This window comes from Podarcis erhardii (assembly GCF_964252035.2).
Source record: "Podarcis erhardii genome assembly, chromosome: 7".
Taxonomy (NCBI): Eukaryota; Metazoa; Chordata; class Lepidosauria; order Squamata; family Lacertidae; genus Podarcis; species Podarcis erhardii.
Window position 1 is genome coordinate 11,156,433 of NC_138511.1, and position 16,588 is coordinate 11,173,020.

General features: G+C 49.5%; 2 protein-coding genes across 3 annotated transcripts in view; both read left to right on the top strand.

Annotated features, from left to right (window-relative positions):
• Nucleotides 1-1,422: 1,422 nt before the first annotated feature.
• On the top strand, nt 1,423-7,415 carry CPLANE2 (ciliogenesis and planar polarity effector complex subunit 2). Its single transcript, XM_081871351.1, has 5 exons — nt 1,423-1,601; nt 1,818-1,970; nt 3,905-4,029; nt 4,688-4,824; nt 6,631-7,415. The coding sequence occupies exons 1-5, from the start codon at nt 1,496-1,498 to the stop codon at nt 6,896-6,898; spliced, it is 789 nt and encodes a 262-aa protein (XP_081727477.1). The 5' UTR covers nt 1,423-1,495; the 3' UTR covers nt 6,899-7,415.
• Nucleotides 7,416-12,492: 5,077 nt separating this feature from the next.
• The window catches only part of LOC309346749 (anoctamin-7-like), a 29,715-nt gene continuing 25,619 nt past the window's right edge, over nt 12,493-16,588 (top strand). For both annotated transcript variants that reach the window (XM_081870879.1, XM_081870880.1), the window contains exons 1-4: nt 12,493-12,948; nt 13,783-14,307; nt 15,780-15,887; nt 16,004-16,140. In XM_081870879.1, the coding sequence (XP_081727005.1) occupies nt 12,817-12,948; nt 13,783-14,307; nt 15,780-15,887; nt 16,004-16,140 (902 nt within the window). In that variant the 5' untranslated portion in view covers nt 12,493-12,816. The remainder of the gene's footprint in view (nt 12,949-13,782; nt 14,308-15,779; nt 15,888-16,003; nt 16,141-16,588) is intronic.

A 16,588-nucleotide genomic window follows, 5' to 3' on the forward strand; every position in this document is an offset into this window, starting at 1 on the left:
CAGCTCAAGGTTTTCTTCTGCCTGAAGCACTTGAGAGGCAGGATTGCCACCCCATTCCCTGTACAGGATCTGGCTCAGCTGGTTGTTGAATCTCAGGCAATAGGACAAGGTGGCAGCAGCAGCTTAGGAGACTCCTGGCAGATGCCTCGCTCTCTGCCTAATGATAGGGCCAGTCCAGTTCTTCCTGGCTGCAGGGGATTCCTTTCTGAGGCTTCCTCCAGGAAGGAATAATGGAGAAGGGATGTTTCTGAGCATGTGCAGAGTACACCAGCCTCTATGTTACTGGAGAATGTAGGGGTGGGCGGGTGGTTAGGATGGAAACCACTAAGCTTGAGCTTTTAATAATAATAATAATAATAATAATAATAATAATAATAATAATTTATTATTTGTACCCCTCCTATCTGGCTGGGTTTCCCCAGCCACTCTGGGCGGCTTCCAACAGAGATAAAAAATACACTAAAATGTCACATATTAAAAACTTCCCTGAACAGGGCTGCCTTCAGATGTCTTCTGAATGTCAGGTAGTTGTCCATCGCCTTGACATCCGATGGGAGGGCATTCCACAGGGCGGGCGCCACCACCGAGAAGGCCCTCTGCCTGGTTCCCTGCAACTTGGCCTCTCGCAGTGAGGGAACCGCCAGAAGGCCCTCGGAGCTGGACCTCAGTGTCCGGGCAGAACGATGGGGGAGGAGACGCTCCTTCAGATATACTGGACCGAGGCCATTTAGGGCTTTAAAGGTCAGCACCAACACTTTGAATTGTGCTCGGAAACGTACTGGGAGCCAATGTAGGTCTTTCAGGACCGGTGTTATATGGTCTCGGCGGCCGCTCCCAGTCACCAATCTAGCTGCCGCATTCTGGATTAGTTGTAGTTTCCGGGTCACCTTCAAAGGTAGCCCCACGTAGAGCGCATTGCAGTAGTCCAAGCGGGAGATAACCAGAGCATGCACCACTCTGGCGAGACAGTCCGCAGGCAGATAGGGTCTCAGCCTACGTACCAGATGGAGCTGGTAAACAGCTGCCCTGGATACAGATTTGACCTGTGCCTCCATGGACAGCTGTGAGTCCAAAATGACTCCCAGGCTGCGCACCTGGTCCTTCAGGGGCACAGTTACCCCATTCAGGACCAGGGAATCCTCCACACCTGCCCGCCTCTTGACCCCCAAAAACAGTACTTCTGTCTTGTCAGGATTCAACCTCAATCTGTTAGCTGCCATCCATCCTCCAAGCGCCTCCAGGCACTCACACAGGACCTTTACCGCCTTCACTGGTTCTGATTTAAAGGAGAGGTAGAGCTGGGTATCATCTGCATACTGATTAACACCCTCCTTCCGGATTTTCCCCCAAAACATATTCTGGGATCACGCTGCACACACACTGCTTTTCTGCCTGCCATTTCCTGGGGCTTCGTGCCGTGTGCAGTCTCTCCCCTATATCCTCGTAGTCACCACTTGCTCTGTCTTGCTTTGCAGAAATATCAAGGAAAGTGAGTATGATTGTCCCCCCAGGATCTGTCGTTGTCACGGATTGGCTTAAGACTCCAGAGGGCAAGGAATACTTCGCCACCCTCTTGCGCCAGAACAAGCGCAGGCTGTTTGGTGAGTAGGGGAGTGACAAGAGCCTTTTGGCATGCAAACAGGAGTGCAGACTTCTCTGGCAAGGAGAAGGCGCTCTGCACGTGCTCAGAGGCACTGTCGGTTTACTGCCATAACTCTGAGACGTTCCCACATTTTGTGAGCTGGGAATGTGTGCTTTCACTTTGGGTTGCTTGAGGCTGCAGCGGCCAACTCACAGGGCTTGCTGTTCCTTTGCAGGGCTGACTGAAAGGCCAGTGCTGCCCCCACAAGTGGGTGCTGATATTGCAAGCTACAAGGTCTTCGTGTCGGGGAAGAGCGGCGTGGGCAAGACTGCACTGGTGGCCAAGCTGGCTGGTCTGGAGGTGCCGTTGGTCCACCACGAGACAACAGGTGATGCTGGCAAGGGAAGGAGGCAGTCGCGGTTTTCTCCCTCTCCAAGGAAATATTTCTCCTTTTGCAAAACTGAGCTCATTGCCTCCATCTTAAACCCCACGACGGGGTGAGCTCCCGTTGCTTGGTCCCTGCTCCTGCCAACCTAGCAGTTCGAAAGCATGCAGTGCAAGTAGATAAATAGGTACCACTCTGGCGGGAAGGTAAACGGCGTTTCCGTGTGCTGCTCTGGTTTGCCAGAAGCGGCTTAGTCATGCTGGCCACATGACCTGGAAGCTGTACACCGGCTCCCTCGGCCAATAAAGCAAGATGAGCGCCGCAACCCCAGAGTCGTCTACGACTGGACCTAATGGTCAGGGATCCCTTTACCTTTATAGGCCTCATGCTGCCAGAGTTATATTTGTAATCATGAAGTTCAACAGGCAGAAGTTGCTTTGTGGGTCCCAATGGACAAAGGAGATAAAAGCAGTCTTGTTGGAGTGACTTCAATGAGTGCAGGACTGTGCAACTTTCTGAATTTCATGACATATTTGCTTAGGGAAAAGTGTCTGATGAAGAGTTCTGTGAAATCCAGAAGCCTGGTGATGTGGCCCAAATTAACGTATCACTTTGCCTAAAATAGCATTTCTCTGAAATGCTGTCAGGCTCTGGGGACTTGGCTTCCTCCCCCTGCTTTGGCTGTAGATAAGCAGGACAAAGTGAAAAGAGTCCCTTACCATTTAAGTCTTTAATGATCACAGCAAAAGAACAAAGCATCCATTCTCTGAATAAAAGTTAAAGATAAAGGACCCCTGACAGTTAAGTTCAGTCACGAACGACTCTGGGGTTGCGGCGCTCATCTCGCTTTACTGGCAGAGGAAGCCGGCATTTGTCTGCAGACAGTTTCCAGGTCATGTGGCCAGCATGACTAAGCTGCTTCTGGTAGCACACGGAAACGTCATTTACCTTCCCGCAAGTGCTTTCGAACTGCTAGGTTGGCAGAAGCAGGGACCAAGCAACGGGAGCGCACCCCGTCGAGGGGATTCAAACTGCCGACCTTCCGATTGGCAAGCCCAAGAGGCTCAGTAGTTTACACCACAGCGCCACCCGTATCTCAGAATAAAGGTGTTCCCAATTAAGGATTCCACCCACTTCCCCCCTAATCACTTCTGTCTTGCAACCTGATCTTGCAACCACTGTGCTTTTTGTATAGCCACCTTATCCACTCTACGTGACCTTGGACTGATATGCTGAATACCTTCCAGCAAGACAGAGTCTGTTAGCTCTCTCTCTTCCTGTTCTTCATTTTGCTGTTCACCCCCTGGTTCGTCCCAACTATTGTCTTCAGAACTATGCCCCTCTGCAAACCACTGTTCCAAATCTATACTGCTCCACTACTCCTGGGCAGCTTCAGGATCCTGAGCAGGGGGGCATGGTTCTGGACAGCCAAAAGTTAACACTCCAGGAACGTTCTGATTCACTGGGTGCATTGCCCACACGACCCGGGCATTTTCCTTTGATCTGTGCTCTGTGGGGGCTGAGCTCTTTCTGGAGAGCAGTCTGTCTGAGAATGTGAGCAAGCTAGTTTCGTTTTTTGTTAGAGTTAGAACGGTGCGAACATGCAGCTAGATTCTGTAGGTTTTCTTTTCTGTTTGTTATGCTTCTAAATACAAGAGTGTTAGATTAGAAGCACTGGTGTCGAGCTGAGTTATTGAAGACACCACGTCGACACAGACAAGCCATTTTACGCTGCGTGTGAACTCTGCTAACGTCCGACAACTGAGAAGAGTGGCAGTGCGCGAGTGGAAGCGTGTGGGCACGATTGAAGTTTGTCGGCAAGTCCTAGGCTCTGTGGTTTAACCCACAGCGCCACCCGCGTCCCTAGGGTTGCTGTTTTTTAAGTTGAAAGCTGAGACACCCGTGATTCTGTTCTAGCTGAAGCTGTTGTGTTGCAGGGATCCAGACCACAACTGTGTATTGGCCAGCCAAGCTCAGAGAGAGTGGGAAAGCCATCTTCTTCAAGTTCTCCTTCTGGGACTGTGGCGAAGCCGTCCTTAAGAAGTTTGATCACGTCTTGCCGGTGAGTGTGCTTGCAGAAGGAGGTTCAGGCCTCTTCACAGAGCCGAGCTGCATCCTGACATTCAGAGAAACATCTGCTGTTGGGATCAGGTCAGGCGCACCATTGCTAATTCCCTTCCAAGGGAGATCAGGCAGGTCCCACATCTCTATATGTTGTACAGCAGGCCCTGTTCTTTGCTGCTTTTTCAGAACGGTATGTATTTGTTTCCTTAATTCAAAAAAAATAAATAAAATTTTCAGTTTTTACAAATTGTAAGTAATATAGCTTCTCTATAAGGGAGTAAAAGAAGACTCTGAAAAGGTGGATGGGAAGTCAACGGATATGAGAGATTTGTTTTGACTGTATTTTAAAAGAATATGTAAAATTTCAGAACGGTTTTAATTGGGCTCCTAACATTTGCATTGCTTTTATAAAAAAAAACCTCTCATCATATTGTGATTTTAAGTTTTGCTGATCATTCTTTTAACGTAAAATTTCATTAATTGCTTTTAAATTTTGCTTAACATATTGCTGGCTGTACATTTGCTTAATTTGTCCTCATTTCCTTGTGGGAAAATGCTTCTGAAAAACAGGATATACCATTTGTTAAATAAATGATGAAACAAGGGAAGAAAAAGGTGGGCTGATTTCTGCTTCTCCTCTCCCCATGCCCCAACAGGCTTGCACAGAGAAAGCGGACGGTCTCCTGCTCCTATTTTCGTTCACAGACCGGGCATCCTTTGACGACTTGCCAAACCAAATCTCTCGGGTGGCTGATGGGGCCAATAATGCCATCAGAATGGTGGTTGGCACCAAGTATCCTTCCAGCTGTTTGGTGTGTGTGCCATTAAAACTCACGACTTGTTGCAAGATGCTTGAAGGGGAAGGCAACTCTGCACGTGCTCAGGGGCATTTTACCCTTAGGATCTCTTTCTTCAAGTGAAAAGTTTGCACAGGAGGAAAGCACTGCACATGCTCAGAGGTACTCATTTTGCTGATTACAGTGGTGCCTCGCAAGACGAAATTAATCCGTTCCGCGAGTCTCTTCGTCTTGCGGTTTTTTCGTCTTGCGAAGCACGGCTATTAGCGGCTTAGCGGCTATTAACGGCTTAGCGGCTTAGTGGCTATTAACGGCTTAGCGGCTTTAAGAAAAAGGAAACAAACTCGCAAGAACTTGCAAGACGTTTCGTCTTGCGAAGCAAGCCCATAGGGAAATTCGTCTTGCGGAACGACTAAAAAAACGGAAAACTCTTTCATCTTACGCGTTTTTCGTCTTGCGAGGCATTCGTCTTGCGAGGTACCACTGTAAATCCTGCCGTCCAGTCAGCGCTCCCCTGCGTAGCTCTGCTGGGGCTGACCTGGGCAAGAAAACAGAGTTGCAGCGGTCCTGCAGTCCGTGTGAGATAGAGGGATAAACCAGTCCAGAGACAGTCCGTTGCTATCTCTAAAAGAGTTTATTTACACAGCAATAAATCCATCAGAACTTTCCGGCATCTCTCCGGTGCTTAGAGCACATGCAGTTTTTTTGCAGCGTCTCTCAGTCTAAAGTGAAACCAACTCTCACAGACAAAGATGGACAAAGCCTGTGACTTACGGCCCTGCATCAGGCCCCTCCCAGATACAGGACACCAAGGAGTTTTAACCCTGTAAACTCCAAACTCCACACTCATGACTGCTTGTTTGTTTTCACCTTCTTTATCCTGCCTTTCCAAGATAAAAATCACACCAAAGGAGACTTGCAGGTAAAAATGTAGTGTAGCAGTGCTATTTTTCTAGAACAAGAGGTGCTGGATCTCACCATAGAGACCTCCCTCGTTCTCTTAGAATGGCAATGGCACCCACCTGAGAGGGGCTGGAACTGAGTTGCCCCCAGAAAAAAAATCCCTGGGTGTAGGTTTTAAAAAAACAAAAACCATCATGTTAAAAAGCCAGCTCAGCAACGTCAGATGAAAAACATTGTCACCAGATGCTCTGTGTAATAAAATATACCAGTCTAAAGAGCCCATTTAAAAGCAAGTAAAGAGGGTGACAGATGGAGAAAATGGATCTCTGAACAAATTTTTGTCTTTTGGAAATGGAAGGTGTCAAGAAAATAAAATAGACACATTGTTGTTTCATTTTATTTTCTGGGTCGTCTAGGGTGTGTGTGTGGGGGGGTCCCCATCACCAAGATTTTGAGCTGCTTTGATTATAGTTGTAGAAAAGTTAGGAAAGAATAAAACATTGAAAGCAAAATAATAATAATAAATAGTAGAACGAAAGAGTGTGGATCAGGGCCAAACTTCGTGTGATGATAAATGCACTGAATTAAAAGCAGGCTAAAGCTGGCCACTTTTCTGTTGAGGAAAAGGCTGCCGCAGGGGCCTGATCCAGACTTTTGTAGGAGCAAGTCCTGGACTGGGCAGTTTTTGCTTCAGAATAAAAGCGGCCAGTTTAACCACACTGTGAAAAAAGGCATGTTCCTCCCCAAAGGGAGCTCATCCCTCAGGCCGGGGTCTTCAGAGAGGAGCTGCTACACCTTTGTTGTGGTCTGTGTGGAGAGAGATTTGCCGGGCCCACATTGACCTTGATGGGGGGGGGCTGAGTGTCTGGCGATCCACTTCCTTGACCGGCTCTCTCCAGGTTTGACCAGTTTGCCCACACCGACGTCACGGACCGGGACGTGACTGCCTTCCGCCATACTTGGGGCTTGCCGGTCTTGCGGGCCAAGAGCGTCAACGCGCCACGGTTGGCCGACGGACAGACCCTGGACGGCCGTGCTGGACTCTCAGATGTGGCCCACCTCCTGAACGGGCTGGCAGAGCATCTCTGGCGGCAGGACCAACTGGTGGCCGGCCTCATTGCTCCCTCCATGACTCCTGGGCCCCTGGAAGAGCAAAATCCCTGGTAAAAGTATCCTGGGGTGGCCCATCTTTTTTCATAACTTTTTTTTTTCCACAGAAGAGCCATTGGGTGGCACTCAAGACCTGTGAGTAAAAAGGCTTCTGCCAAGCCTGGGTCTGGAGGACCGCTAGGCCGAAGCCATTGTTGCCATGGCAACCATGGTGGCAGGAACACATTCTAGCCATGCTGGTCTGGCTGATGGAGAAGACAGCCTCCTCAAAGAGACTCTTTCCCCGCCACTTCCACAAAGCCCACAGCACCCTTATTGTTTGCCAGATTAATCCGGGGTCTGTTAACACTGAATTTCGGCTCTGGGCTTCGACTTGGTAGGAAGAAGAGTGAGGAATACTTCTGCCTTCTCCTTAGCCACTAGCAGAAGGTGTCCCAAAAGGAAATCAACCTCTCCCTGTGGTGGAGTCGGATCGTGCCCACAGAGAGTGGGCAAAGTGTACCCAGCCCCCTCCTCTGTAATTTGGTGTTGCTTTCACGCCAAGAAATCTAGTAAATGGCTTTCATTTATCAGAGAGCTTGTGTGGCATGTGCTTCATTCTGCTAAAGGCTCAGTAGCAGCGTCCCAACCACCGCCCCCCCAGTCCAGTTTGGGCTCCTGCCAAGGTCAGAACAGCAGCACCCCCTGCTTCTTTCCCCATGGATCTCCCCTCGCCCGGCAAATTCTGTGTAATGAGAGACTCGGCAGGTCTGGAGATGCTGTTCGGCTGGAAGACCTAAGTGCTTTGCAGTGAACGCTTCCCAAACGGCAGGCAGCAGATGGTCCAAAGTGTCTTGGGATTTGCCATACGTGCTATCTGCCAGGCTTACTTGGGGGCAGGAGGGGGACGCAGGCGCTGTCTCCACAGAACGTTTCCATGGACCCCTTCCACGGCTTTTGCGGCTGCTGGCTGCTTTCCCCTCAGCTCAGTGCAAGCTGGTCCTTTCTTTCCCTTCTGATGATAAACTTTGGTTAGAGGTTTCCTGACATAACCCCACTGGAAGGTTCTGGGTGGGCAGGAAACTGCAGGACCCCCAGGCAGAAAACGGGAATGTAGAAAAATGGTTGCTTTTCATCTCTCTTCGTAGGCCAGCAGTCGGGTTGCATTCTAGATTTATATTTCAACTGGCAGACAGAAAACCTCAGTCATAATTTATAATGGTCTCACAAATAAATAAAGGGAGGTTTAGCTGACTTTATGTCCCTTGGGACTATTACGTGGTGTTTGGGCAGAGCAGTGGAAAACAGCCTTTCAGAGCCTCAGAGCTTAATCTCGGTTCTCTCTGTTTTCCCAAGGATTATGTGATAACCGAGATTTATAGCTCGGCTATCATTAACCATCACATAATTATCTCCATGGACAGGGTGTCTGTCAACAAGAGATATGTAGTCCACCATCTTTCCTTCCTGGACGTTGCCCCATAAGAGCAGTCAATTTGTGTTTGTTCCTGACACAGAAGATCCTGACCCAGGCTCCATTTTGCCAAGGCCACCACTTCCTGAAAACATTACTGAAGAGTTCAAACAGCTCTTTTCTTGCCTGCCTGCCTGGAGCCAGAGTAAATATTTAATGCAGCTCGAGGGAGCTGAAGGAAGGATGTTTCTGGAATTGGAGACTGCGGTGATTCTCCTAATAGCGTGGGCTCCTCAAATTCATCTCACACTGGGCTGGGCTAGGCTGGAAGGAAGCTGAAGAGCTGAAGATTCTTTGCAACCTTGCAGGCAGCAGCTTCAGTTACATCAAAGGTTTCCCTACAGTCAATCATAGAACCATAGAATTTAAAGGGACCCACGGGTCATCTAGCCCAACCCCCTGCATTGCCAGGCCTGCAGGTACTTTAAAACTAGAGGGTCTTACAAAGGTGTGTATCTGAAGAAGTGTGCATGCACACGAAAGCTCATACCAAGAACTGACTTAGTTGGTCTTTAAGGTGCTACTGGAAGGAATTTGTTTTGTTTTTACAAAGGAAGAACATTTATAAAGTTCTTCCTGAGGACCAAAAATGATGCCACCCCAGAGGCTCATCAATGGATTACAGCTTCCAGAAACCAGCCTCATACCCCTCCTTCCTCTTTCCTCTTTCTCTGGTGCCGTTTATCCCCAATCTCTGGCTTCACTCCTGTAAACTGCAGTGGTAGTCAGTGCTCCCTTGCTGATAATTCCCTTCCATAGCACTGTGATAGGAATTTTGAGGTCTTAGATATATGGTAATGTTCATAAGTGTACCAACCAAGCACGTACATAGATCACAGGAAGACCAACCTGGAACCATTTTGATTCCTAAACTGAGCAAATGTTTTCTCTGCAGGGTCAAAGTGGGAAACCTCCCATTGTCTCTTTCCTCACAAATCCTGTCTTAAGGGCACATTTAAGATATGAATAGGGGGTGAGCCTGTGACATGGCCTAGTATTTATCGTTACAAAAGACTGGCCAGGCTCCCCAGGCAATCCAGTCAAGTAACCTGCCAGACAGGAGATAAACAACATTCAAATTTCTGTTTTAGACCGCCTTTTCTGTGATGTAGGTGTGATGTATCTGAGGGGTGGTCTTAGGTTACATCCCTTCTGTGATGTATGTATGATGCTTCTGGGGGTGGTCTTGATCTACAGGGTGGCAATTTCAAAAGTCTTTATAAGGCCTTGTGCGCCATTGTTCTGAGTTCCTCCTCTCCTGCGGGTGAGGGGAACTCCCTGTTGCAACAGTTCAATAAAGATCAAGCTTACTAGCTGCTTTGCTTCTCAATATGCTCTGGTTGGCCTCTGTTATTTTCTCCTACTAATAGGGAACCTATGTAGGGACTCTACAGTGGTACCTCGGGTTGCATACACTTCAGGTTACATACGCTTCAGGTTACAGACTCTGCTAACCCAGAAATAGTACCTCGGGTTAAGAACTTTGCTTCCGGATGAGAACAGAAATCGCGCAGCGGTGGCGCGGCAGCAGCAGGAGGCCCCATTAGCTAAAGTGGTGCTTCAGGTTAAGAACAGTTTCAGGTTAAGAACGGACCTCCAGAATGAATTAAGTACTTAACCCGAGGTACCACTGTATATGGGCTCTTGGATACCCCATAAGGGAAAAGGGCAATTTTTGTTTACAACAGCACTCAGAGTTATGGGGAGGGCCCCATGGCATCAAAGCCACCCCCACAAACTGGCCCTTTCCAATGCCCCTCTCTCTCCTTTTGCCGTCAGGATCCAACATGCCCTCGGTCCGGAATTTAACATTTACTGGAGAGGCCGTAGTTCAGTGGTAGAAGTTAGATAGTGAAATAAATAAATTAAGGTCTTATGTAGATAATAAAGGTTCATAAATGTACCAAGCAAACACGTACATAGATATAAAGGCCACATGTCTGAAGCTGCACAGGAGAGCAGTTAGGGAGCCATTTTGACTCCCAGGCTGGCCAGGTGTTTCTCTGCAAGGGCAAATGTCTCCCCATTGCCTTTTCCTTCACAAATCCTGCCTTAAGGGTATGTCTGTGTATGAATAGGGTGAGCCTGTGACCTGGCTCAGGAACTAAGTACTTAATCATTACAAAAGACTGGCCAGGCTCCCCAGGGTATCCAATCAAGTAAGCATTAAAGGTAACCTGCCAGACAGGAGGTAAACAACCCACTCAGATTTCTGCTTTAGCCCACCCTTTCTGTGATGTAGGTATGATGTTTCTGGGGGTGGCCTTGGACTCCAAGGTGGGCAATTTAAAATGTCTATATAAGGGCAGACACAGCTTGGTTCTGGGTCCTCCTCCTTCTCCTGCCTGTGAAGGGGACACCCTGTTGCAACAGTTCAATAAAGATCAGGCTTACTAGCTGCTTTGCTTCTCAATATTCTCTGGTTGGCCTCTGTTTTTTTCTCTGACTGATGGAGAACCTACAAAGGACTCTATAAGGGCTCTTGTGTCCCCCATAAGGGAATAAGGGCAGATTTTTCGTTTATTACAATAGATAATTTATTACGGTCAAAGACCAGCTCACGTAACATAACACAATAAAAACAGTGTTCATAAAGATAAAATATACAACCGGAACAGATTGCAGCAATAGCTCATGAGTTAAAATTGAGATATATACATACACCCGTACAACTGAGATTTGGGCTACCATAAAAAATTGACCCTGAGGCACCCCAAAGGGCAACTTCAGCATTTCCCTAATAAGCTATTTTATTCTAGAGGATGATCTGTGTCCACAAATCTGGGCGCAGAATCTGGCTATGAGCCAGGTAGTTCAGTGGTAGAACAGCTGCTTGGCATGCGGAAGGCCCCAGGTTCAATCCATGATGGCAGCATCGTCTGGTAGGGCTAGGAACAGGCCCTCTGCCTGAACGCCCCCCCCCCCCCCGAGAGCCACTGCTGCCAGCCAGTGCAGACAATGTTGGGGCTGGTTAAAAGAACGTTGACAGCCCAGGGTTAGTTAGAATTGCAAGGTGGCAGCCTCTTCTTGCGGCCACTATGGAAGTACTGTCCCCCCTCCCAAATTTACAGAGCAGATGTTTTTTGGATAAGGAAAGGAGGACTGGGGGGGGGCAGGACTGGTGGATTGTGCCCCTCCTTAATTTGAGGACCCTCTTCCAGGCAGGAGGTTGTTGCAAGGAGAGAGACACCATCTGCCTGCTGGAATGGCAGGTAAAGATGATGGACTATATGGAACTTGCCGAACTGACTGGGAGACTCCAAGACCAGTGAGAAGAGACGGTGGAAAAAGACTGGAAGAAGTTTAAAGAATATTTGAAAAAATATGTTAATATTTAAATCTTAGAATAGCTTTGGAAGGGGATATAGGCTGCAGGGTTTGAAGTAGAAGATAAAGGTAAATGTAAAGGGACCCCTGACCATTAGGTCCAGTCATGGCCGACTCTGGGGTTGCGGTGCTCATCTCACTTTATTGGCCGAGGGAGCCAGCGTACAGCTTCCAGGTCATGTGGCCAGCAGGACTAAGCCGCTTCTGGCAAACCAGAACAGCGCACGGAAACGCCGTTTACCTTCCCACCAAAGTGGTACCTATTTATCTACGTGCACTTTGTGTTGCGGGGATTTGAACCACCGAGCTGCTGATCAGCAAGTCCTAGGCTCTGTGGTTTAACCCACAGCACCACCCGTAGAAGATAGTGTATTTTAAAATAGTATTCTTTGTAAGTGATAAAGTGTGAAGATCTTTATGGTAAATGTAGGTGTGATAAAAAAAATGGTTAAAAATTATGATATATGAAACTGCTAAAGATGAGGTAAAATGAAAATCAGATGGGGGGGGGGCTTGGGGAAGCTCACCTAACAATGTTTAGAAATAATAAGGATAAGACAAGAATTTGTTTGTATTTCTGTTTGTATTGTTTATTTGTGTTATAAAATGAATAATTAAAAAAAAACAAAAAAAAAAACAGAGGATGCTCTGATTTCTCCCTGACCACCCACATCTTTCCCCCTCCTCCCACCTTTGCACAATCCCTTTTTGCCACCCACCCACCCCTCCATGCCCCCACCACCAGGCTGACAGGCAACAAGAGATTGTGTCGGGAAGCCTCCTCTGCTTCTGGTGCTACTCCTCCTCCTCCACCCCATAGCTGCTCAGCAACAGCAGAGCAGGGGCCTGCCAGTGCGTGGGGTGGGGGGGGGGGCAGCGGGCTGGCGTGGCTCCCAGCGCCCCTCCTTTCCCAAGCCATAGGCTCTGCCTCTCCTCCTCCTGCTGCTGCTCTGACATCACTGCTCCATCTCCTTTGCAGGACCAGAAGATGCTGTACAGCCCAGCAGGAGGATGGAGGTCCCCAGGCCACGGATGAGGAGCTAGGGGAGGCCAGGGAGACTCTCTGGCTTTGGAGGGCCCCCCCCCCAAATGAGCTTCTCTCCTGCATCCCACCTCCCTCTGGAAGGACTGAAGCGGTGATGGAAGCTGCAGCCTGAGTCTCTTTCCCCGACAACGCCCCCCCACCAAGCCCACCATGATCCGCAAGAAGGTCTCTGGGTCGGATGCCCAGGACACCGGCCTGCTCATCGGCCTGGGGAAAAGCCCATCGGGCCTCTACGAGGATTCCAGTATTCTCCCCAACGGGGGTGCTGGAAGGGACACCTTCGTAAGTACACAGGAAAGGCAGGGCAAGCAATCCCAGTAAGGGGTTCTTTCCAGAACCAGGGGGTTTTGGGATCAACGCCTTTCGTGCCTCCTGCCCGGGGAGGTTTTTCCTTGGGCCCCTGAGGGTGTTTGGAGCCTAGTTGCAATTGCTGAGTGGCAAGGGGGAGGCGCTCTGTGTGTGCTCAGGGACTACACTCCCCCGCCAGCTTTATTTAGAACCAAGTCCTGGGAGTGTCTCAAGAAAGAAAGAAAAGAAGGAAAGGGGTTCAGATCTGCAGGTGTAAGACCCCCGTACCCCTAACAGCATCACTTTGTGGGGTCTCTCCTTCAAATCCAGCCCTGGGAGGAGGGAGGAGGCACAATTCTGCTGTCAGACCATAACCCACAAAGAAAAGCAACAGAACTTTTGTCCCCTTTTAAAAATGTAATTGTGGGGTTCAGCTGCCCACTGCTACTGTACACAAATAGTGTGGGGGTGGAGCCAGTGGGCAAAGCCTTTCTGTGCCCCTTGGGTTTTTTTACTGCAAACTGTGAGCCCCCCAAAGTTGCATGAAGGCTGAGCTGCTAATTGAGAACTGGCAGGTGGGAGGACCCCAATTCTGGGCCAGACCAGGCCAGGCCAGTTAATCCCAGATTTAGAAAACCAAAACAATAAGAGTAGGTCCTATTAACGGGAAGGAGGGGGGGCTCTTGGTGGTCCCCCATCTAGGACAGGCTGGCCCACTTTGCAAGGCTGCAGCCTCAGGCACCCACCAGGCTCTACAGGGGCTTCCACCTTCCATCCCAGATGCAGAATAGTCCCCCAAATGTGGCCCAATCCTGATTTTGTTTTCAGGATGTGGACGACGACGACGACGACCCCATCTACATTTATGGCGATGAAACTTATGGCTACCCCAGCAGTGCCAGCGGGAATTACTTCCGAGATGGGAAAACGAAGATAGGCAAGTATAACCCCTTCTTCCTCGCCCCAGTGTTTTGCCCAAGTTGCAGTTTTGCAACCGCAGAGCAAAGGGGGCTTCGGCTTCTGCGAACTCCGAGCAGCAGGCAGCGCGAAAATGAACCCATGTTGCTCTGGCCACATGCCTCGTGGGGGGTGGGCTGCACTTCGGTTGTGGAACAGGGCACCCCCAGGGAGCCTGCAATTCCCTTGCCATCTCCTTCTCTGCCTGCAGATTTTGTCCTGGTCTGGGAGGAGAAGCTGCGTCCCTCGAAGAAGAGGCGCAACAAACACCCCCACCCGGAAGGCGAGAGGGCAGCGGGCCAGGGGGGCGGGTGGGAGGCAGCCCGCGGGCGTCACGAGAGGTGGAGGCAGAAGTTCCTCAAGAACCTACGCACCGCCGGCCTCTTGATGGAGAAGGTGAGGGGGCTTCGGGCAAAGTTGTACCAAGGCTCCCTTGTGCCCTTGGCAAGCAGCTGCACTGGCACCTCTGAAGCCAGGATAGGCCATGAAGCAGAAACTCGAAAAGTTCGCTTTCTGTCTGCCAGCCTTCCTGCCTTCTTTTCCCCTGCTGGGTGCTCCATTCATTTAATTTAATTTAATTTCACTTTTCCATATTACCATACGCAATGCAGTTCACAGCAACAAAATATACAACAAAGAACCCACACCTTAGAGCAGGCATAGGGAAACTCGGCCCTCCAGATGTTTTGGGACTACAATTCCCATCACCCCTAGCTAACAGGACCAGTGGTCAGGGATGATGGGAATTGTAGTCCCAAAACATATGGAGGTCCGAGTTTGCCTATGCCTGCCTTAGGATAATGTGATCAAATACAGAAAGTCATAATAAAATACAACTTTAAAATGGGACGACTTATATTGGACTTATATCCAATAAAGTACAGTCATACCTCATGTTACTTCCGCTTCATGTTACGTTCTTTCAGGTTATGTCCCGCAGCGACCTGGAAGGGTTACTTCCGGGTTTTGCCACTCGCGCATGCGCAGAAATGCAAAATGACGTCACACACATGCGCAGACGTGGTGAATCGCAACCCGCGCATGTGCAGACGCGCCGCTGCGGGTTGCATTCTTTTCATGTTGCGAACGGGCCTCCGGAATGGATCCTGTTCACAACCAGAGGTACCACTGTACAGTCAAACCTTGGTTGTCCAACATAATCCGTTCCGGAAGTCCATTCAGCTTCCGAAAAGTTCAGCAACTGAGGCGCGGCTTCCGATTGGTTGCAAGAGCTTCCTGCACTCATTCAGAAGCTGCCATGGCCGTTTAGCTTCTGAAAACAAAACAAATTCCTTCCAGTAGCACCTTAAAGACCAACTAAGTCAGTTCTTGGTATGAGCTTTCGTGTGCATGCACACTTCTTCAGATACACTCAGCTATCTGAAAAATACAGATACACTTAGCTTCTGAAAAACGTTCGAAAATGGAGCCGCTCAGGAGCCAAGGTTTGACTGTAGTATCCAATAATCTTTGGGAACATAATAGTACACAACTAACTCTCAAAACATCGGCAAATAATAATTAAACAGAAATTCACTCTTAGCATATACAATAAATTATTACTAAACTGTGCTCCTTAAAAACAAAAAGATAGATGCAAGTCACAAGGCATAAAATACCACAATACGTACAAAACCATGTAAAAGGATCAAGTGGAGAAACAAAGACGCATGATGATTTATTTTTAAGAAATCCCAAACTCCTCCACTCATGGTTCCCAGCCTCCCCAACTGGGGAGGGGGCCTGGGCTTCAGGTTCGTGTTTTCTTGGGGGCCACAGTCTTTGTGCTGCACTCCATGTGGAAGAGAGCTTGGTTGAGGCTTCCAGGAAGCCCCCACCCTCTTCTCAGCAACCTGTCTCCTTCTCAGGAGGAGACTCTGAGCGACCGCAAGGGAATTCACTACATGAAGCTGAGCGCGCCCTGGGAAGTGCTAGTTTACTACGCGGAGGAGCTGTGCATGCGGGCCCCTCTCCAGGTGAGTGTCGGCACATGCAGGTGGGGTGGGGGACCCATTTGGCTTCCTCGCGGGCTGCCTCCTTGCCAGCGGTCTACATCCTAGCCCCTCCGTCTCCTCTCGTGCCCCCATCACAGGCCCACCCCAACCCGGACCGCAACAGCTCTGACGACCTGCTTCAGAAACTGCACCTGCCGAACATCATGGCCCAGCAGGTGCCCAAGAAGCCCGTCGACTACTACACCTGTGCCTTCCGAAAGTCCAAGCTGGACAAGTGAGTGAGGGCAGGTGTGGGGAACCACCAAAGGGGGGGGGACCTCCAAGGGGTGAACCCCAGGTGGCCCTAAGGCCTTTCTGTGTGGCCCATAGCTGTCAACGTACAGATTTGAAAATAAGGGACCAGCAGCCTCAAAAATAAGGGATTTTAGTCAACCAGGGATCAGCAGCCAAAATAAGAGATTTTGCGGACACAAATATGTTCAACTTATGAGCCCCTCCGAGCCAAAGGCAGAAAACCCAGCCAGCAGCCAAACGAAGCCTCAAGCGGTGGTTCCCACAGCACAGCAACCCGGCAAAGGGGATGCAGCAAGGAAAACCACCGTCACCTCTCCGCTGGGAAGCGCTGAGCAAGGGCGAGTCCCCAGGCAACGTGGCCGATTTGATCGGCACAAGGCATGCAAGCTCCACCCCCCAGTCGTTCTTAGACTCCTTATTGGGTGAGC